At 37.7% G+C, this 22937-nt stretch overlaps 1 protein-coding gene across 1 annotated transcript in view; it reads right to left on the bottom strand.

Moving 5' to 3' along the window:
• The window catches only part of myo3b (myosin IIIB), an 83571-nt gene that overhangs the window by 41700 nt on the left and 18934 nt on the right, over positions 1-22937 (bottom strand). Inside the window, exons 9-22 of the mRNA XM_053627894.1 lie at positions 22510-22594; positions 21333-21449; positions 19856-19960; positions 17043-17126; positions 16596-16798; positions 16379-16477; positions 16170-16284; positions 14421-14547; positions 14038-14248; positions 13016-13163; positions 11066-11219; positions 10823-10911; positions 10592-10721; positions 857-936 (exon numbers count right to left, since the gene is read on the bottom strand). Coding sequence (XP_053483869.1) covers positions 857-936; positions 10592-10721; positions 10823-10911; positions 11066-11219; positions 13016-13163; positions 14038-14248; positions 14421-14547; positions 16170-16284; positions 16379-16477; positions 16596-16798; positions 17043-17126; positions 19856-19960; positions 21333-21449; positions 22510-22594 — 1747 coding nt within the window. The remainder of the gene's footprint in view (positions 1-856; positions 937-10591; positions 10722-10822; positions 10912-11065; positions 11220-13015; positions 13164-14037; positions 14249-14420; positions 14548-16169; positions 16285-16378; positions 16478-16595; positions 16799-17042; positions 17127-19855; positions 19961-21332; positions 21450-22509; positions 22595-22937) is intronic.

The following is a 22937-nucleotide window of genomic DNA, read 5'->3' as shown; positions in this document are numbered from 1 at the left end:
TACTAATACAATTTTTTTTTTTAATATGGTGATCACTCACATACATATTGGCACTCTTTGTAAATATGAGCAAAGAAGGCTGTGAAAAAATTGTCTTTATTGTTTAAACTTTTGATATTTTGTTTTAAAAAAATGTACAAAAATACTCTGCTCTCATGGATATCCAATAATTGCAAACAAAACACATGTTTATCAAAAAATAGCTTTGTTAAATAGATGTGTGCTAGAATTTCTTGTACCCTTTTAGTCAATACTTTGTGCTACCTCCCTTTCTCAAGATAACAGCTCTGAGTCTTCTCCTATAATGCCTGATGAGGTTGGAGAATACATGGCAAGGGATCTGAAACCATTCCTCCATACAGAATCTCTCCAGATCCTTCAAATTTCGAGGTCCACACTAATGGCCTCTCCTCTTCAGTTCACCCCACAGGTTTTCTATGGGTTTCAAGACAGGGGACAGGGATGGCCATGGCAGGGTTCATTTTTTACACTACACAGGACAAAGGACTTCCAGTTTATCAGTTATCTGACAAGCTGCATTTTGTCTTAACTTCAAGATAGAGGAAAAAAGGCTGGTGAGGGAATGGCTGTTTATAGGGAAATAATGGTCTTTCCACATATTAAATTAACTATAAACAGACAAAAACATGAGAAATTGTTTTTTAAAATAATTTAAAAAAAAAGCAATGTTGGCAAATCATTGTGATACAAGAGGGAAAAATTATTTCAGGATGTGCGGTTATAGGAAAATAGTACTTGTATCACATGATTCCATCATTAATTATTTTATGTCCCAGCGTGTTTTATTCGTTACATGTCACATGATGAAAGGTGTATGTGGTGTGTTTGTACATACCTTGCTACGTCCTGCGTGGAGCTGAGGAGGCAGAGACCGGGAGGCTGCAGTGACTCTGGCTCTGGAGGTGGCCAGGTTACCTGGAAAACAACCACCTCATTACAGACCCGAGTATGAGCTTTCTATAGCATCTCATTTCTATAGTATCTTTTATGGACATACAGTGTGCAGCATGATAAAGGTCAATCTTATTCACAACTTAAAACATAGATCTCTATACAGTAGTGGTGTAACCCAATGCCATTATCGGTTTCTGTATAGTGTGCAAAATATTAATATCTGTTTTCATAGTTGGATTTAAACCAGAAGTGCGCATGGTTTATACCAGAAGATTATATTTCTGTAACGTGAACCATATCACTATGTTCTAGGAACAGTGGAAAACAAAAACAAGGCTGCTAGAAAAAAAGAAGTCAACTTTCATTCACAAATGAAAACAGTAACATTTTGCAAAACAGAACTTTATTCAGCCTCTAAACCAGATGCCCTGTGGATCTTTCTACCTAATGAGACTAATGTGATTAAACAAGCTAACTGTTTAAAAGCTACAATGTTATTCTCAACTCAAATTCCAACTGACAAAAAATATCCACCTAATAATATTTTATTAGTTTTACTTCAGTTTGGGGATTTGTTGCGTTCCAGAAAGATCAGTAAAGGTAACTGGAAACGCTATTAAAATCTTCTCTAGGGCTGGGGTGCAGTTCTTCTGCAAGTCTTTGTGCAGTTTTTGAGATGCAGTTGGGCTGGGAGTTTTTATTAGCAACTTCCTACAAGCTTCCACAAACTGTTTTTTGTGTCCAAACTCTTCAAGCTACATTAAAGGAAAAACAAAGTTTTTGTCCTTTGTGATCTAAACATATTGTAAAACCTTTTGGTAAACTTTCTAAAAAAACAAACCAACCCAAAAACAACCTAAACTCAGAAGTGTTCATATCTGTATTCAAATTTGTTTAGAATGCATTATCTGTTCAATCTGAATACTGTATTTATATTTGTTTACATCTCTACATACAGTAGCAATGACTTAAAAGAACATTTAGACACACAGATCTGCACTGCTGAAGGTTAAACCTCTTAAAATAGTAGAGCAGAAAATGGTTTAGACACAAAACACAGCAGTAGAGAAAACTTCACAGCAAAGCATCCTCATTTTTCTCTCCGTCTATCACACGCTTGCGTGCGCGCACACACGCACACACACACACACACACACTGTTCTACAGGATATGCAGTCCCACTGTAGCACATGCACGGCAGTCTGTGCGTTTCAAAACTTTCTGCACAAGATGTCCAAATGTTTTCTCTGGCTGAGTCTTCAGAGGCTAAACTCTGATTAATGGTACTGAAAGCAGCCTTTGAAGCAGGATTGGTGACATCAAAGTGCTAATCCATGGGTGGCAGGAGTTTTATAATGAGTGGGAAGCATTTTAACACATTTCAAAGGCTCGACTGCATGAATAAACAATAGCAGCACAGATGTGCCACACACCTTTAGAAAAATACCCACCGCAGAAACGGAAAGCAGCATTAACCCAGCAAATGTGCATGTGTCTCGTGTCCATGCGTGCAGTCTAGAGGAATCTGGGACTAGAAAACTACTGCACTGCTGTGGTTTCTAGTTTGCACTCAGCAAATGTCATTTAAACAAGATGTTTGTCAGTCTTTCATAATATTCCGATTCCTCAGCTTCCTTCTTTTATAGTGTACCTGCTGTCTCTTCACTCTCACGAACATCATGGTATTTCTGTGTTTGTGGGAATGTTGATCATCCATAGCTTTACTGATCATCCTGAACAAGGGCAATATGTTTTCAAATTGTCCACAACCAGAATGAGCGTAAATTATCCTGTATTAACAACCACTGCATATCGCATCTAATTGGAGCACAGGAATTCATCAATGTTGGCCAGCAGGCTTAGAGGACAAAGTCAACTGAAGCATCCCCATCTCGGTCACATCCCCACAGACATGAGTAATAGACTGGATAAAGAATATTGACTGTGTGAGTATTTTGAGCTAATTATCCTGTGTACTATAAATGTTATATTGTCACTTTAAGAAATAACACTCAGTAAGTAAGAAGACAGCATCCAAAGGAATAGTGCTATAGCGAACACTGACCACTAAGCTGAATCTCTGCATCCCCCTGTTAGTAAAAGCTTTATTATTCTATTTACAACGTTTTGAGAGAGGAATTCATTACATGTACATTATCCAAAGCTCCAAGAGTGATGCATCACTTAGTGCTATATTAAAGAGAGAGTGGAAGAAAAGTGTGAGGTTATTATACTTATTATACAACCCCAATTCCAAAAAAGTTGGGACGCTGGATAAAATGTAAATAAAAACAGAATGCAATGATTTGCAAATCTCATAAACCCACGTTATTCACAATAGGACACAGAAAACATATCAAATGTTTCAACTGAGGAAATGTACCATTTTAAGGAAAAAAAAAAAAGTATTTGAATTTGATGGCCACAACACGTCTCAAAATGTCGGGACGGGGCAACAAAAGGCTGGAAAAGTAAGTGTTACTAAAAAGAAACAGCTGGAGGAACACTTTGCACCTAATTAGGTTAATTGGCAACAGGTCAGTAACATGATTGGGTATAAAAAAAAAAGAGTATCTTAGAGAGGCAGAGTCTCTCAGAAGTAAAGATGGGATGGAATCTGGATGGAAGCATATGTTGCTCTAAAACCTGTGTATACCTCTCAGCATTGATGGTGCCTTTCCAGATGTGCAAGCTGCCCATTCCATAGGCACTAATGCACCCTTACACCATCAGAGATGCAGGCTTTTGAACTGAGCGCTGATAAAAGGCTGGATGGCCCCTCTCCTCTTTAGTCCTCTTTAGTTTAGAGGATGCGGCGTCCATGGTTTCCTAAAATAATTAAAAATTTTGACTCATCTGACCACAGAACAGTTTTCCACTTTGCCTCAGTCCATTTTAAATGAGCTTTGGCCCAGACAGCAGCGTTTCTGGATCACGTTCACATATGGCTTCTTCTTTGCATGACAGAGCTTTAACCAGCATTTGTGGATGGCAAGGCGAACTGTGTTCACAGACAATGAGCTCTGGAGGTGTTTCTGAGCCCATGCAGTGATTTCCATTACAGAATCATGCCTGTTTTTAATGCAGTGCTGCCTGTGAGCCTGAAGATCACGGGCATGCAATATTGATTTTCACCCTTGTCCCTCGCACACACAGATTTCTCCAGATTCTGCGAATCTTTTGATGATAGTATGTACTGTAGATGATGAGATATTCAGAGTCTTTGCCATTTTACATTGAGGAACATTATTCTGAAACTGTTCCCCAAATTGTTGATGCAGTTTTCCACAGATTGGTGAACCTCTGCCCATCTTTACTACTTTTTATATCCAATCATGTTACAGGCCTGTTGCCAATTAACCTCCAGCTGTTTCTTTTTAGTAACACTTACTTTTCCAGCCTTTTGTTGCCCCGTCCCAACTTTTGGGAAGTGCCAATCGGCCTACAGCATGTCTTTAAACTAAATAAAAATAAACCTTTTGAGAGAAGAATTCATTATATGTACATTACATAATACTCCAAGAGTGATGCATCACTTAGTGCTTCTTTTTAATATTAACACTTAGTATTAAATAGAAAGTGGAAAAGTAAAAAGTGTAATGTGGTTTCATAAAAATGAAATAAAATAAAATAAACAATAAAACTAAATTAAATTAAATGAACACAAATTAAATAAAAAAAAACTTTGAAACTAAATAAATTACAAATGAATTACTTTTGTTTTGTCATTTGTGTGAGTTTTAGATTAGTCTGGACAATAATGGTTAACTTCTACCTAAAAAAAAATAGTAATATAAATAAATAAAATCACACTAAATCCTTAAATTAACTAGTTAAACTGAATTTCCAGTAAGACCTGAGAATAACAAAAATCAGCATTAGTTTAAAATATGATGCAGTACTTTCATATGGCGGATCTAGTTATTGTACCTCACCGCAAGACACTCCAAACAGTGTGAGGATGTGATCGAGCTGGCCAAGAAAAAGTTTAAATACAGTAGCACTGTGACCATCTGCACTTCTCGGACCTACTGAATACATGCAGAGACCTATAGAGATCTATTGTTGCCTAGATCAACATCCCCCTCTTATAGAGATAGATGAGCAATTCAGTCTCCATCTATACTGTACACCAACATCCCTCTCTCTCTTTTGATCTATATCAATAGATCTCTCCATCTTCTCTCCGCAGATAAGCAGCTCATATTTGTTATAATGAATTAGTAAGACTGGGAGAAGCATTCAATATGTCATTTCCTTTTTTCATGCCACACACACGAAAAGGCTTTCTGCAGAAAGGAAAGTTGACAGCACACTTACATTACTGTCATTTTATATATATATATATATATATATATATATATATATATATATATATATATATATATATATATAGTTACAGTAATTTTGCATTGTATAGACAATTTATTCCTATTTCTGTATCTAAGGACTTAAAGCAAAATTATGATCTAGGATCATGTATTGCTTTTTGCTTTAGTGCAATGTTTACAGAAATATCTAGAATGTAATACTCAAGACAATTCAATACAGTCTTGTGTCCAATTTCTTGAAAAAGGTTAAACAGCAAACCAGATCTGTGTGTGCATGTATGCTGCTTTCTTCCACTAGGTCTGTCTGTCTGTCTGTTAAGGCACAATTCTGTGAAAGAGGATGACACCCATCATCTCTACTTCACGTGTGCTGCTTCTAGCAAATGCTGACAACACAAAGAAAGAGAGTGAGTGAGTGAGTGAGTGAGTGAGACAGCATGAGAGAGAAAGAAAAAAAGCCCTTCCCTGGCATCTGTGCATTCACTTTGAAAATTAAGCCCAGCAAGATTCCTATAGAAAAAAAAAAATCTCAAGCTGGCACTTGTATTGAGTTTCTATTGACAAGAATAGTCAATGTGCCCTGGATTAAAAAGCAATCCCTCGTTCAATATGACACCTCTCTGCTCGCTTTCATCAGAGGCTGTGTGCGCCTTGTACATCAGAAGGCCAGACTCGGGCTGTCGACACAGGGGACAATCAAAGTTGTCAGACAGCAGCCGTTACAAGCTGACTTCTGCTGAGGAGAGCTGCTAGATATCACTCTCTTCTCACTCGTTCGAGCATGCTTTCTTTCATGGCCTTGATCGCTCTCAAGCCCCTTCGTCATTTTTAAATAAATATGAACTATTCTTAAAAATCAAGTCAGCAACCAGGCAAATGAGATTGTTCCACTGCCTCCTTTCCTCGTCAGTATCCCGTGCTTCGAGGCCAGAGGCATTTTGAACAGCATGCTTCACTGTCAGGGAGCATCAATCAGTGGAGCAAGAGCACACTGTAATGGGCTTTGGATGCTTGCCACAGCTTTACTTTATCAAGAGATGTTCTGACAGCTGACAAAAGTGTGACTGTTTTCTCCATATCGCAGCAGAAACGCAGCAAAAGATTCTGCAGAGCTGCTACAGACATGAGATTGGGGTTAAATATTTATTTAGCGTCCTGTTAAGGTTATCTTACCTGAAATGATCTAAGTACAGGTGAACAACTGAAGCCATTAGTTTACATGAGGGTTCTCGGTGTAGTCACTAACTAAGCAGATTCAGACTTGGCACTTTTTGGATTTTTGGGAGATATGGTATGAATAAGCCAAAGCACACATATTCAGAGTATAAATGCAAGAAGCAACTGGCTATTCAAACTATGTTCATCTACAGGGTGTCCCAAAAGTCTCCTTACATTTTCAGATAGCCTTTAATGATGCCTTGACAAAAGAAGAACGTATTGAAATCACTCTCATGGCTGGTTCGGGAAGCTGTCGCAAGGTCGTGATGGACTTTAACAGAAATTAAGGCAAGCACATCACACGACAATGTTGCCAAATTTATTTACAAATTCAAAAAAACTGGATGTGTTGCAGACCAACCAAGAAGTGGACCTCCATGAACATCCACTGATGAAGCACAGTCCACGTGGTGCTGGCATAAATAGTCCCCTATGTGTGAAGACTTTTGGGACATTCTGTAGTCATAAACATTTACTATATTATAATTGTACATGTAGTGCTTGTGTCCTGAACTCATGCCTTACAACTTGTCTTGAATGTGTATATCTTGAAAGACTCAACTTGGACTATGATAATAATAGTCAAAATTTGAGTACTGTAATTTTTGTAGAACTTTCACTGACATGTAATTGGACTTCTACAACCTACTTATTTTTTTACTTATTTTGACTTGACTTGACTAGACTAGCAACTTAGGGGTGCACGGTGGCTTAGTTGGTAGCACGTTTGCCTTGGGGATTCGATTCCCACCGTGGCCTTGTGTGTGCGGAGTTTGCATGTTCTCCCCGTGCTGCGGGGGTTTCCTCCAGGTACTCCAGTTTCCTCCCCCAGTCCAAAGACATGCATGGTAGGCTGATTGGCATGTCCAAAGTGTCTGTAGTGTATGAATGGGTGTGTGAATGTGTATGTGATTGTGCGATGGCTCCTGCAATGGATTGGCACCCTGTCCAGGGTGTACCCCGCCTCGTGCCCCATGCTCCCTGGGATAGGCTTCATGTTCCCCGTGACCCTGAAAAGGATTAAGCGGTATACAAGATGGATGGATGAAGTAGCAACTTAATGATTTTGGACTTGACTTTGGATGTGAGGATGAGATGACGCAACTCAACTCAACTTAAGGATGACTTGACTGTGATACTGGCTCACGGTGTAGGTGTTCTTTTAAGAAATGTGATTTTGTTGCCTATATTTTTGTTCTGTATGGTTATGTAATGACCCAACTCCAAATTATAAAACTTTTTTTTTTTATTTCCTGCTATGAAACTTCAGTCTTCACACAACACAAACACAACTCTATTCCCTCTAACAACCTTTACATTTTTCTTCTAATATACAGCTGCTTAATGTAAATCTATACTGAGGTCTTACTATATATATATATATATATATATATATATATATATATATATATATATATATATATATATATATATATATATATATATATAGTATGACCACAGGCTGGGAGAGCAGATCCCACAGAGCATCTTAGAACAGGGCCAACCCAAACACACCGATCTGCCTGATCCACGGATGTGCTCAGGCTTCAGGGGAATTTGTCCATGCAAATATAATCCATTTCCTGTGACAAAGCCATGCCACATGGACAGGCCCCAGCCTCAACAATGAAGCTCTGAAGGGGAGGACTGATTAAAGCTTAGTTTCATTTCTAAACACTGAAAAGGTTTTCTTGTGTTTATGGTTATAACACTGTGTATGGTCTGGTTACAAGATATTCTGTGTATATTCTGGACTTCACAGCAAAAAAGTACTATAGCAGTTGTTCCCTAAAGGAACTGAATCAGATGCATTATGTGTTGGAAGACAATATATCAGTATAATTACAATAAATTAGTGTACATCTGTTTAATTAAAAATAATTTTCTGTTTATTTAGTAATCAAGAGGTCTGAGCACACAGGGCCTCATCTCTTACTGTTAACTTATAAGCTACAATAAACACCATTAGGCATGTAGTCTGGTATCTTTATAGGACAGGGATCCCTCAATATGCTACCCCTGTTTATAACAATACTACTACTACTACTACTACTACTACTAATAATAATAATAATAATAATAATATGAGAAGGAGAGAATTATATTGTATACACGTGTGGAAACTACTTGATTTGTTGCTTATTAGTTCTTCAAAATCATTTTTTGTGTTATTGAAAATTAATACTTGATATTTTTACACCTTTTTATTTAGACCATCAAAGTACTCCCTAAAAATCATGAAATAATTTTCTTCTTTCATCCAGCCAATGATTCTATGCTATACATCATCCAAATGGGCTCAGTTTTGCATTCAATCATACCACTCAGGTGCTGTGATCTTCTAATGCTACACACTTCCCTGAACAACCTAGTTCTGCATCTACGTTATCTATATCATCCCTGTCTGTGTATGACAGATAGCAAATGGCCAAAAAAAAAAAAATTGATGGAAAATTAGAAGCTTTGACAGAAAGTGAATGTTGACACATTTTGCACAGTCTTGCTGAGAATCAGTCATCCAGACTGCCCCCTAGTGGTGGAAAGCAGACTACAGGAGGAAGCCAGTCAGTAAAGCAAACACCAGCAGGCGCAAAAAGATTTGTATTAGATCCTGCAGATAGCTGCAATTCCACAGATAAGAGGAGAAAGCTACAAAATTGGGTATAAACATATGCAAATTAAATTCCCCTCATATTTCAGCCTGAAGATCAAAAATCCTAATCTTGCTGATATTTGTAACATAAAAGGAAGATGCTGTTTCTACTGGTTTGTATCAAGATGAAAAGTCAGCCAGTTATGATGAGCAGGGATAAGTATAAGAGTGGACAACCACATACACATTAAGGTGGTGGAGGAGCGCAGCAACTGTTATATTATCATCGCATTTATGCATACACTGAACAGGAGTGAACTATTCTCATCTATGCAGCTGAGGCTATTTTCTAGCTTCACAAGTAAAATACATGCATGCATGTGCGGTCACATGGGTGCACACACAAAGGCAAGCGCGCACATAGACACGAGAGAGAGAGAGAGAGAGAGAGAGAGAGAGAGAGAGAGAGAGAGGGGTTTTCTTTTTTCTCTCCATTAAGAGTAGAAGAATGACTGCTTTCAATTCTGCTCAGACAAAACACACTCAAGGATACTGAAAGGAGATGGGAGGCAAATAATTGCTTATCTACAGAGGAGAGTGAAATACATAATTAAACGCTCTGCTTCCTTCTTCCTCACTAAATCTAGTAGCTGAGGCCTGGAAGCCTACCTAGTGGCTGACATTTTTTTAAGCACCTCACTGGCAGTACAATGATAAAGAAAAAAGGAGATGCACATGCTTTATAAGAGCTTTAAATAGTGGCATCTCATCCGCTGGGTGTTTGAAAACCTTATCGCTGGAACATCCCAAATCAGGAGAGATAGAGACAAAACAGCAGGAAAGCGAGGGGGAGTTCTTGGTGAAAATGAAAAGATCCTTCTATTCTTCTATCCTACTAGTTCTCCACCCAGTGATCAGCCACACAAGAGAAGGATTTCTAGTTAAGTACGAGAGAGAGAGAGAGAGAGAGAGAGAGAGAGAGGTTGAAAAACCTCTACCAATCCATTAACATCATTTGACAGTACAGTTGTGTGAGCTGTCTATAGAAGTGTTGTCCTCAGTCTGACCTTTACCACAGGTAGAGCAACACACTGAAAGTGTGATTAATGACACATTCCAAAAATTCATCTAAACAGCAGTTTTACAATCCTCCCCAAAAGTGTTGGACCTCTTCAGAGTTTTAGCTGAGATTGACCTCTAAGGGGTGAATGAGAGGTGTGAGAATGACACAGTGTTAATGGGGCTGTGGTGATTATATTAACATTATTCTAAGTGGATCCCATACTAAGTGGTGGAGTTCTCTCTAGACATTCATCACTTTAGTACTAACCAAGGTTTCTACAGTATCATACCTGGTTTAAAAAACAAAAACAAAGAAAAACCAAGAAAAACCTTTTGACCAGGTAAATACCTTCCTTTTTTTTGCTGACCCCCAATTTCAGCAATCATGGAACATCATTAAAAAAGATAATGGCAGTAAAGTAGGTCAAACTGGGACTGTTGACACCACATGTGCCAGAGTTATGAGACATACCAGTTTTGGTGAGAGGATTAGAGAACAGCTGCTGTAGCAATTTGTTCTCAGACGTTCTCAAAAGAACCATGATGTCTGCAGGGAGAGTGTCTCGGTTCTTCTCCAGAAAACCATTCACACTGTATAACACCTTCAAGAACACACCGTCCAAATATTAGGACATGTACTGATTTGAGAAAAATGCCGATTAGAGAAAATGAAGTGGATTTGCATTCAGTAAATATGCATTACCTTTCCAGCATAATGCTGTATTCCAAAGCATAACTCCACACGCTTGGGTCTCCAGAAGTACTTGTACCGTAGGTTGTCTTCAAACTTATCTTGAGGTAAAAAAAGAACATGAGAACTAGACTGTTTCTATTAAAGTATTAATTACAGCATGTAGGTCATTTGTAATATACGTCACAACAACATAAAAGGAAGGAAGTTATTAGTAAAGGCAGAAAATGCTCTGAGCTCTGTGCAGTGCGTTACCAACGAGTGTTTGGTCTGTCGCCTGAGGGAAACGGCTCTCCTCATCCAGCAGTGAGAGAAGCCCCATTGGTTTCTGCAGGAACATGTCCAAAATCGGTCTGTTGTCCTCATACTCCACCAGACTGGCATCTATCGCCTCACTCTGATACTCCATCTGAGAAGCACATACAATACTAACCGACAGACATCAGCACCTTACAACATGCAAGCACAAATAGCTCAAATAGGTGGGTAGAGCTTCACTGAACCACAACAAATGATCATTCATTCATGTAACTGCTTTAGCTTGATCAGCCTCTAAAATCGCAGAATAGCAAAAATAGATATTTGAAATTGGAATCCAATTGAGAAGCCAACTAATAATACAAATATTGTCATACTATTACAACAAGATTATGCAAACAAAAACATTTGTTTCAGCCTACTCTTCTGCAGATTAATTGTGATTGGCTTCTGCAACCCCTTCTCATGTTTTAATCAGAGCTGTGGAATAGCAGTGCAGTGTGTTTATCATTAAGGAGGAGTGGTGTGTGTTAAATCACATCGCCATTCAGCTCTATAATGAACTTCATTAATGCTGCTGTTAGTAATGAGGAAAATTATGCAGTCAGCCTTCCAGGCCAAATGCTTACACCCCCCCCCCCCCACACACACACACACACACACACACACACACCCCACACTTACTTAATGGACAAGAAATTAAGCAAAAACAAATGACACTTAATAAAAATGGCATTAGCAACTTGTGGACTATTCTGTGGATCTGTAAATATTGTAATATTACCTACAGGAAATAGTTTCAGCAAACTGATTTCATTAATGGAGGAGTTAACAGCTATCTTGTCTATAATAAGAACACTGTATTCATGATAGACAGTGACAATTCTCAACTTTTTCTTTGCTTGTATGATTCTTTTTGGCAATGTTGTACTGTAGAGGAAATACTGAGTTAGGAAAGGAAAGGAGAGAGACACAGAGTAAGAGAGAGAGAGAGAGAGAGAGAGAGAGAGAGAGAGAGAGAGAAACAGAATAAACGAGCCTCGCTGTTGATAAAAATAACGGTGCATCTGAGGTGCCTAAATCCCTCTTCAAATACATTACATTTGTGCTATACTGCTTAACACTACACTAAATGGTGTACAGTTACACACTGTCTCTAATAAATACATGTGTGAAGTGTTATGACATCAATGGAGAAAATGTGATATCCTGAAAGGTGTGGTATACTTAAACACTGGCATTTCTGTGTACAATTGTGAATACACATTGTTGATCATACATACTGTATGAGTACCCTCAGGTCAGTAACCCGAAAACACTTCTCAATAACACTGCAGGGCTGGCCCGGCTCAGACCGTTTGTTAGCTACACTTTCAACATACGTTTACATTGTTGTGACATTCCAATTTTACGGAAATTCTGTGGAACAATGTGGTCTCCCTTCTTAAGCTAAAGATACACACACCCCAGTAGCATGTACCATATTTATATTACTATTAAAGTGTTCGAAAATGAGGCTTAAGCCTAATTTAAGGTTTCCCAAGCACTAAGCCCCTTGCTTGCCATCTGTATCAGTATCTGGACAACCAACAATCTTTCCAGTCACACGTTTGTGTTCAAGTCATCTACATTCTGAACCTTAATTTTCCATGGAAATGTACAATTTCCACACTTGTTGATTAGATGGGCACACAAATGACAAGCTGTATTTGACACACTTTAAAAAATTATTTGAACAAAATATGATTATGTGGTATTCTGTGGTATATGTTTCTACACAACTTTATAAAAAGAGACTGAACAGATCACATGCCTGAAGCTCTGAGGTCATTCAGTTGAAATGATTAAGATCACAATCACAATAAAAGCTATGTTAATACACAACCGTTCAAACTGATCAAAAATGCACGTTAATGCAGGGTTTAAAGAGAGCTCCAAGTGTCTCACCTGTTCAAGAGCAAAGATGTGCTGGTTGAAGTAGAACTGAATCTGTTCATTGGCAATGTTTATGCACAGCTGCTCAAACGAGTTCTTCTTAAAGTTCTCAAAACCAAAGATGTCCAAAATGCCCACGTACATCCCACTCTCTGCAGCGCTTCAAACATAGAGAACAGACACACTGTTTTCACATTATACCACATAGACCACGTAGCATTACAGACTTTCTGTACAAGCAATAAAATTTCATAGCCTCAAAAAAAGCAAACAACCTAAACAAGGTATACAGGAGTGCTTAATTTGAGCTAACAAGGGATTCATACCCTGCCTGAAACACAACATTTGACTGCGAAACATACCGGTTTTTAAAGGTCACCTTCTGCCATAGTTAACAGTTATTAGTGGCAATAAGGATGAAAATGGGAAAGATTGGAGTGGAAATGGGTGCATATGGATTTTGTGAAACAGACTGGAAGGCATTAGAGTCTCTGACATGTCCACACGCTGCTATCTGAAGGGATTCTCTTGGATCAATGAACTGCCTCTTATTCTCCTTCTGAAGTCTGTTTAATCATCTGAATAATATTTTCTCAATGCAACTCAATATCAAAAATTTATAGAAACCTCATTTTCATTGTACTTTTCTCCACTTGCTCTGGCAATTAATATTCTGCAGTCTGTGTTGGATGAAATGGAGGTCACCTTTAAGATGGAGAAACTGTGCATACCAAACTTTATTCAGGGAAAGATCTGTAGAGCCAGAACGCAACAGACAACTGCAACAGAATGCTTTCACAAATAGAGCACAGGGTTTAAGACTCTGTGCTGAGAAAGACACCAATAACTACATTCTGAACTCTTTGCTGTTTATCTGAAAGGACTGGATATTTCACAGTTTTAGTAAATCAAATAACTGAACACATTTAAATCTGGGGCAGTGGTGGCTCAAGTGAGTCTATTTTAAACTGGTTGGAGCTGATTAATATCAGTAAAAACTGACTGGCTGTTAACCGGTTTTTAAATTCACTTACCAGCTCTTGATGTCCGGCTGTAGAAGGGCATTAATACGGTTCACGATCCAGCTGAAGAGTCTGCCATAGAGGGCCTTGGACATGGCATCCCTCACATCAGTAGCCTTGTCCACTGTGTTGGTGCGGATTATGGTCTCGCCACGTGTTACCACACAGTGAGAGGTCAATGCCTCCTGCAGCTCCTCTGCTCCTATACACAGCAGAACTGCTGCTGCAAAGGGCCACAAAGCACGTCAATAATAATAATAATAATAATAATAATAATAATACAATAATATAGATATGTACTAAATAAACCTAAAGACTGTAAACCTAAAGAGTTGAACAGATTTGTGTCTTTTCTTGCTTTCAAGGCACATGTTAACATATTTTCGAGCTCTCACCATTCTCTAAGGCCTCAGAGTTCGGCACTTCACTCTTATCAGTTTGGTGTTGAGAGGTGGTGGAAGTAAACTCAATATTTCCCGTGTTTAAAATAGCAGCCAAGATTCTGTATACAGAATTCACTTCCTGTACAAGTAGAACAATATATTTCAGGTAAACATAAATGATAAAAATATATTTTCAGAGTTGTCATTAAAAGGTTAAATGGCCTTAATGTGAATCTCAAATGTGTGTACGCAAGTCAGTATATACACTGAAGCATAATAAAAACTGACAGTTTGTAGACACTGTGAGCATGCATGTTCATTTAAAGACAAGCACACCTACAATTAACCATGTATGTTAAGTAGGCACTGCTTTAAATGGTAAGCTTTTTTTTCCTGATGCAAAGATTTTGATTTGGATCAAGAAAATGTAGAGTAATTAAGTTATGCTTCTTAATATTTCTGCATAGCTGTCCTTTTTTCCTTCCTTTTTTAATTTAACAAATTAAATTATGACACTTAATGTATAATATATATATATATATATATATATATATATATATATATATATATATATATATAAAATATTATATATTCAGATATTCAGATGGACAATTTACACTCCAGTGTGTGCATATGCACTGTTGATAAATGAAGGCCCAGGCCTTGTAATACTAATTATAATAATAATAATAATAATAATAATAATCAACTTTATTTTATAGAGCGCCTTTAAAAGCAGCTTCTCAAAGTGCTGTACACAAAATAAACAGTACATAGACAATTTTTAAAAATAAAAGTAAACACCAGCGAGCAAATGCTAGTTTAAAAAAGTAGGTCTTGAGTTGAGTTTTAAAAATGTCATAGGTCTGAGCTTCCCTAAGTTTGAGAGGAAGAGAGTTCCGAAGGGAAGGAGCACAGACAGAAAAAGCCCCATCACCTATAGATTTTAAGCGAGTTTGTGGAAGAGTCAACAAATTAGACTTAGAGGAGCGCAGTCTGCGATTTAGGGTGAAAGGGATTAACAACACAGATAAATAATGAGGAGTCAAGTCATGTAATGTTTTGTATGTCAGCACCATAATCATCATCGACACGGAACCTGACCAGGAGCCAGTGCAAGGACTCCGAAACAGGAGAAATATGATTGTATTTCCTGGTCCCAGTCAGGATCCTGGCGGCAGAGTTTTGTACATATTGGAGCTTATTAAGTGTGGATTTTGAAACTCCGGCTGAAAGGGCATTAAAGTAATCTATCCGAGAGACAATGAATGAGTTAATCAGTTTTTCAGCTAAAGAGAAATGTAGCATTGGGCACAGTCTTTCTATATTTCTGAGGTGAAAAATAGGATGCTTTAACAGTGCTATGTAGAAAAGAATCAAATGTAAGACTGGTATCAAAAATGACTCCAAGATTCCTCATTTTACTTTGAGTCCCCAAAACAAAGCCATCAACAAACAGAGACAGTGGACCAGCTTTGAGAATTTGATGACGAGAACCTATAAGCATAACTTCGGCTTTAACGCTATTCAGGAGAAGAAAATTATTACTCATCCATGTTTTTAAGTAAATAAACATCAAGGTTTTCCCCAGATTTTGAGTGTATATAGATTTGGGTATCGTCAGCATATAAAAGTGATAATGGAGACCAAGCGATCACAGCAGATGCTCAAGTGGAGATAAATAAAAGAACTTGTAACAGTTCATTCTCCCGAACATATTTAAGTGGTTTTACTATGAGTTAACAAATCAGCATACCACACCTCTTCTGAAAACCCTATAATGCGGAAGCAGTCTTGAATGGCATCAAACTGGTCCTTATATAATTGGCTGGACACAATGTCCTGCATCACTTTACCATTTGCACCGTCAATGTATCTGAAAAAAAATAAGTTCATACACTCAATATCATCTGTGCTTTTATGCACATAAAAATGGTGTGTAAACAATATATGTTCGATCAGTCTCAAACCTGGGAGCTGTTTTCTCCGGTAATCTGTATTCCTTCAGACTGTCTTGGTGATAAAGGCCAGCATATATGTAATAAAATATGTGGAAGTTTTTTTCCCCTCTGCCAAAAAAAATGTGAGTATTGAGTACTAGTAGGGAAATAGTAAACCATCTCTATGCTAGCATTAGAGATAGAACTAGCTCTGTGCTATAGCAAGATTGGTTAGAATGACACTCACGTGGCCTGTTTGATGACTCGTGATTTTTCCAGCAGGTACTCAGAGATCTTCGCGCCCATGACGGCGCCAGTGGGTGTAAACTTCATCTCCAGGTACTTCCCAAAGCGACTGGAATTATCATTAATAGCCGTGCATGCGTTACCAAATGCCTCCACCAGAGGATTCACCTGCAGGATCTTTTCCCGAAGTGTACGGTTATTAGCCTGCAGAGGGAACAATGCATCGGTAGAGAGTGACTGTTTGACGATTTTAACACTCGCATCATTATGGAGGAGGATTTCTGGGTAATGTATTGGATATACCTTCTTAAAATACTGTAAAATTTGTAATACATACTGTAAAACAGCAAAATCAATGAAACCTGGAATCAGTACCTCTGTGAAACATTCAGTATCTCTCTCATTTAAAATAGTGTCCGTTTATACAAAGAACACCAGTGTGTCATACCTTTCCCAGAAAAGTGAGATGCTGGACGATGAGGTGAGCGCTCTCGGTTTTGCCTGCTCCACTTTCCCCACTGATGATTATACACTGAGAGAAAAAAAAAATTACACATCGTCCTGTCTTAGTAACTCCAAATCAAACTCGTTCAATTACCTAAAGATTTGTCAATGTACATCTAAAACATCAAGACACTGACAGATCTTGTACTTTGTCAGCTCCAGAATTATTGGCATCTCTCAAGAGAACAGACAAAATGGCTACATACAATAAAATGGAAAATAATTGCAATTTTTATTTAATGTAATTTAATGAGCAATAACATTTAATTTAATGACCAAAACCTGGTTACCAGGAGGTAAACATTTCTTTGTAAATAGATTTTTCAGTAGGATAATGACTCCAATCACACATAGCATTAACATAGATGTTGGACACAAAAGATATGAAGATGATTTCAATGGCCATTTCAGACTCCAGATTTTAATTATATTCAAATCTGTCATTTGAATTGAAGAAGACAATCCACATGAACAAAATTACGAACATAAAGGGTCTTGAAATGCAGTTCATTAAAAAGCCTTTTACATCTGTGTTCAACATTACAGGCCTCGTAGGGCTTAGGGCTATTGTTCATTCAAAGGAAGGGTTTGACTAAGGGTGTTTCCAAAACATTAAAAAAGCTGCCTGTGATGTTGTATTCAGAGATAGGAAGGCATTGGGTCATGTCCAAATCATAGAATGCTGTTTTCGGAGGCACCTTCATCCGAGAAATTTTTGAATGCTGCATACAGCCTGGTCAGAATTATTGGCACACCTGAATTGTAAGTACAGAATTTAGAATATATTCAGAAATAAATGCAAAATGAACCACTTTTGTATAAATCAGAATATTTTAATAACATGTCCAATAACAAGTGAAATTAACAATACAGATAAAAAATGTATGCTGGACCCAATTGTTGGCACACTTTACTAATATTTGGTTGCAAAACCTTTGGCAACAATGACGGGCTCAATGTTTCTAGTAGCCATCTAGACGTTTCTTGCACCTGTCTGCTGGTATTTTCTTCCACTCTTCCACTGCTATGCATTCAAGCTCTTAAGTTTGCAGGAGTCCTTTTCGCAATGGCAGATTTCAGCTCTCTCCAAAGGGTTTCAATGGGATTTGGGTCAGGACTCATTGCTGGCCAATTTAAAACACTCCATCGTTTCCTTTTCAGCCATTCTTTTGTGCTGTAAGATGTGTGCTTCGGGTCATTGTCCTGCTGAAAGACCAAAGACCTTCGCCCCAAATCTAGTTTTCTGGCACTAGGTAACACATTTCGCTCTAAAATTCCTTGGTAATCTTCCGATTTCATCATTCGTTTGATACAATCAATGCCTCCAGTACCAGAGGCAGCAAAGCAGCTGCACAGCATGATAGAACCACCATCATGTTTTACTGTAGGTGAGGTGTTCTTTTCCTTATGGGCTTCATTTCGATGCCTGTAAACAAACTGATGCACTGCATTCCCAAAGAGCTCTACTTTGGTTTCATCTGTCCATAGACCATTATCCCAGAAAGACTGTGGCTTATCTATAATAGATTTTGCAAACATTACGCTTGCCTTTTTGGGCCTTTATTTCAATAGTGGTTTCCTCCTTGACCTTTGCCCATGGAGCCCTACTTGGTTCAGTGTGTGGCATATGGTACAGGCTGAAACCACCACTCCAGATTGCTCCAGGTCAGCCTGAAGCTCTTTAGATGTCTTGCGTGGTGTTTTATCCACAGTTCGCACCAACCCTCGCAGACTTTTCTCATCGAGTTTATTCTTTGCGCCTCGTCCTGGAAACGTCTTAACAGTTTTGAGACTGAAATCTCTTACGAACTGTTGAAACAGGAATTTCAAGGACTTTGGTGATTGCCTTGTAGCCTTTGGAACTGTTATGTTTTTGGATAACAGCATTTCTGATGCTCTCAGACAGCTCTCTTGTCTTCGCCATTGTGAAAAAGAAACTGGAAACAATCCCCTTTTTATGCAGTAAAATCATCATTCATTGGTTATATCAGGCCATGTGAACACTGATAATTAAGCACAGATGAGTCCGATTCGTTTTTTCTTTTGTTTGAGGAACCAATTTAAATTTATAAAAAGGGTGCCAATAATTGTGTCCAGCACACACAATGTTTGCCTGAATTTTTAATTTCACTATATGAAAGCCTTTTGTTGTTTTTTTTCAATAACTTTGGACATGTTATTAAAATTTTCTGATTATAGAAAATTGGTTCATTTGCATTTATTTCTGAAGATAATCTAAATTTTGTACTTACAATTCAGGGGTGGAAATAATTCTGACCAGGAATCTACGTGTATCTTTTGCTGTCCTACATATCCCATAATCCTGTATGTCAGACAGGTTGTAAAATATTCCCTGAAGAAAATCTGTGGGAGATAGAGGTCTGTGGACAAAGTAGTTATTTCTGAATACTTATGACTATATTTTAGTTCTAGCAAAAAATGGCAGAAAGAATATATGCTCTGTTGTCTATATAATTGTCTGTGTATATCCTTTATTCTGTCACACCTCATTGGCTTTATGGTTAGTGACCATTAGCATATTTCAGTAACCTGGCAACATGATGCCTTCAAAGCCAGTCTCAATTATATTTATTACAGCTATCTCCATAGATATTGAAGCACAGTCTTATAAGATAACTGACTGTTTCAGAAACAACTTACATATTAAATGTAGATCATTTCTGTTCTCTGTTCATAAAAGGGGCCAATAATTCTGGAGTTGGTTGTAGACAGGTATGAAACCCTACTGGTGGATACCTGGTCTTTGCAGAATGTCACCATCCCTTGGTAAGCTGCATCAGCAGTGGCAAATATATGGGGAGGATTATCTGAGCGCTTTGCTCCATGATATAGCTTAGAGAACTGTACAGAACAAGGAAAAGATGAAACCTTTCACATCAGTAAGTACTGACCAGTTGAAAGTTGTCTCATGTGCAGTATATTAACCAAATGAAGTATATACATATACACAGTGTCCTCCACTAATATTGGCACATTTGGTAAATATGAGCAAAGGCTGTTAAAAATTGACTTTTGTTTAACCTTTTGATCTTCAATGTTCAAAATTCACGAAAATACTCTGCAATCATGGATATCAAACAACTGCAAACACAACAGGTTTATCAAACAGAAAAAACTTTGATAAATATAGGTGTGCAACAATTATTGGCATCCCTATGAACTATATGAATAAATGTATATGAATACGAGAAAAATATATTTGAAGTATTTTCCCATTGACATTTTACATTTTTTTAGTACACTTGGGTGACTAGGAACTGGAAATTGTTCAACCATGACTGCCTGTTTCACAGGGGTATAAATATGAGGTAACACATAGGCCAAATTCCCTTAGTCATTCATAACAATGGGTAAGACCAAGGAATACAGCTGTGATGTGCGGAAAAAGGTTGTTGAGCTTCATAAAATGGGAAGTGGCCATAAGAAAATAGCACAAGCATTGAAAATGCCCATTTCCACCATCAGGGCAATAATTAAGAAGTTCCAGTCACTTGGAAATGTTATGAATCAACCTGGAATTGGACGTGCGAAAAGGATGGTTGGAGTGGCCAAAAAAAAAAAAAAAAATCAACAGAAAAATGGTTTACTGACCACAACATCAAGGTCCTGCCATGGCCATCCCAGTTCCCTGAACTGAAACCATAAAAAACCTGTGGGGTGAACTGAAGAGGAGAGTCCACCAGCATGGACCTAAAAATTTGAAGGATCTGGAGAGATTCTGTATGGACGAATGTTCTCAGATCCCTTGCCCTGTATTCTCCAACCTCATCAGGCATTATAGGAGAAGACTCAGAGCTGTTATCTTGGCAAAAGGAGGCAACACAACGTATTGACCAAAAGGGCGCCAATAATTGTTGCACACACATATTTAACAAAGAGTTGTTTTTTTTTTTATAAACTTGTGTTTTGTTTGCAATTGCTTGATATTCATGAAAGCAGAGTATTTTTGTGAATTTTCTGAACAAAAGACCAAAACATTAAACAATAAAGACAGTTTTTCACAGCCTCCTTTGCTCATATTTACCAAGGGTGCCAATATTAGTGGAGGGCACATATATATATATATATATATATATATATATATATATATAAACCTAAACTCCATTAGGCTCTATACACCTTACTACAGCCAATACTAGAGGACATTTAAACTAGCTGAAAGACTGATTTTCATCTGAGTTTTATCTCTGTGTTTAGCGTGCTGTGCCAGAACCTGTGGTGAGTAGATTTTCAGAGCCTGGAATGGGTTCAGAGCAATGAGGATGTCTCCAACATAGGTGTATATCTGCAGTTCTTCATAGCGCCTCTGGAGATGTGTGATTATAGTTTCCTGTGTAAAGCAAATCAAGAACTTCATATTATAAGTGACATGAAATGCATTACAGCAGACGTATTCAAACTTTTCCCCCATGAGGCCCACATCCCAGTTCTTGAAGAACATGCAAACAAAAGCAAACAAACCGTGTGTATTAAATCACTGTGGAATTATCATTAACATTATTTGTAAAGTTTTAAATTAAAAACTCCATTGTTCTTCCCCCACCCCAGTCAAAATTTTCAGCCAAGGACAAAATGTGTTAAAATTTTTAAAACACTGTAAACATTCTCCATTTACCCACACGAAAAGTGAGGGCACTGTATAAGTGCATTCTTCACACACCTTGATCACAGACCAAAACATTACTAATGTGAAATGGGGGGAAGGGGGCGGGGCTTCCAGAGAGGTCCGTTAATATCCAAGAGCTCAGAAGGTTGATAGGCTCATCTGCCATTTTTATTATTCAAATCAACAGCTCTTTTGTCGTATTTTGGAATACATGTGCATCTCAAAAAATATAAATCTCAATCATAGATATATCATAATATAATAAGAATATCGTGGAAAACGTTTTCCCCCCCGTAATTTAATTTAAAAAGTGGAACTTTCATATATTCTAGATTCATTACACATGAAATTACACTGTGAAATTTTTCAAGCCTTTTTTTTCTAATATTTTGAGATACTGGATTGTTGATTTCCATGAGCTGTAAGCCATAATCATTAAGTTTAAAACAAAAAAAAGGCTTGAAATATTTTACTTAATGTGCAATGAATCTAGAATATATGAAAGTTCCACTTTTTGAATTAAATTTCATAAAAAATTAACTTTTCCATGATATTCTATTTTTTTTTTTTTTTTTTAAGATGCCCCTGTATGTTCCAGTGTACTCTGGTGGCAAAATGAAGTGCTCATAAACAAAGTTATGTCAAGATTAGCAGATCTGATACACACTTTAAACCTTTTTTGTTGTTGCTATTTTCCAAGTCACCAGCATTCCCCCTGCAATTCCTTCAAGAGGACTCAACAGTAAATGATTGTTCAGCACATTAAGTATAAGGTAAATCAAACCTCATCTAAAGCCTCCAGGTTCACCAGGTCATCATCTGGAAAACTCTCAATCAGCAGTGTTTTGCGTGTATTGATCCGTTCATGTCTATAAAGATAGGATTATAACTCAATTATAGTTCCAAAATGCAATCAATGCATACGCAAAATCAATGTCATATTGAGTAGAGTGGTCAAGTCCACATGGGTTTTGTAGTTGTTACAGAGTTTACCCTGGTATGAAACAGGAAATTAGCTGAGGACCAGCTGGTCCCATTTGCAAAAACAGAACAAAGCCCTACGGCCCTCAGCTAGCATAGTGTGAGGATATGCTTTACTGTGATCAGAGGAAACAAAGAGAGAAGGACAGAGACGGAGAAATGCTTCGCAATGGAAAATGTGTGTGTGCTGCACTGCATGATCTAAATAGTGCACTGCAAAAAACAAGCCCA

The sequence above is a fragment of the Ictalurus furcatus genome, chromosome 6, assembly GCF_023375685.1.
Source record: "Ictalurus furcatus strain D&B chromosome 6, Billie_1.0, whole genome shotgun sequence".
Taxonomy (NCBI): domain Eukaryota; kingdom Metazoa; phylum Chordata; class Actinopteri; order Siluriformes; family Ictaluridae; genus Ictalurus; species Ictalurus furcatus.
Note: the sequence above shows the minus strand (reverse complement) of the source record. Positions and strands in the feature narration are given on the sequence as shown.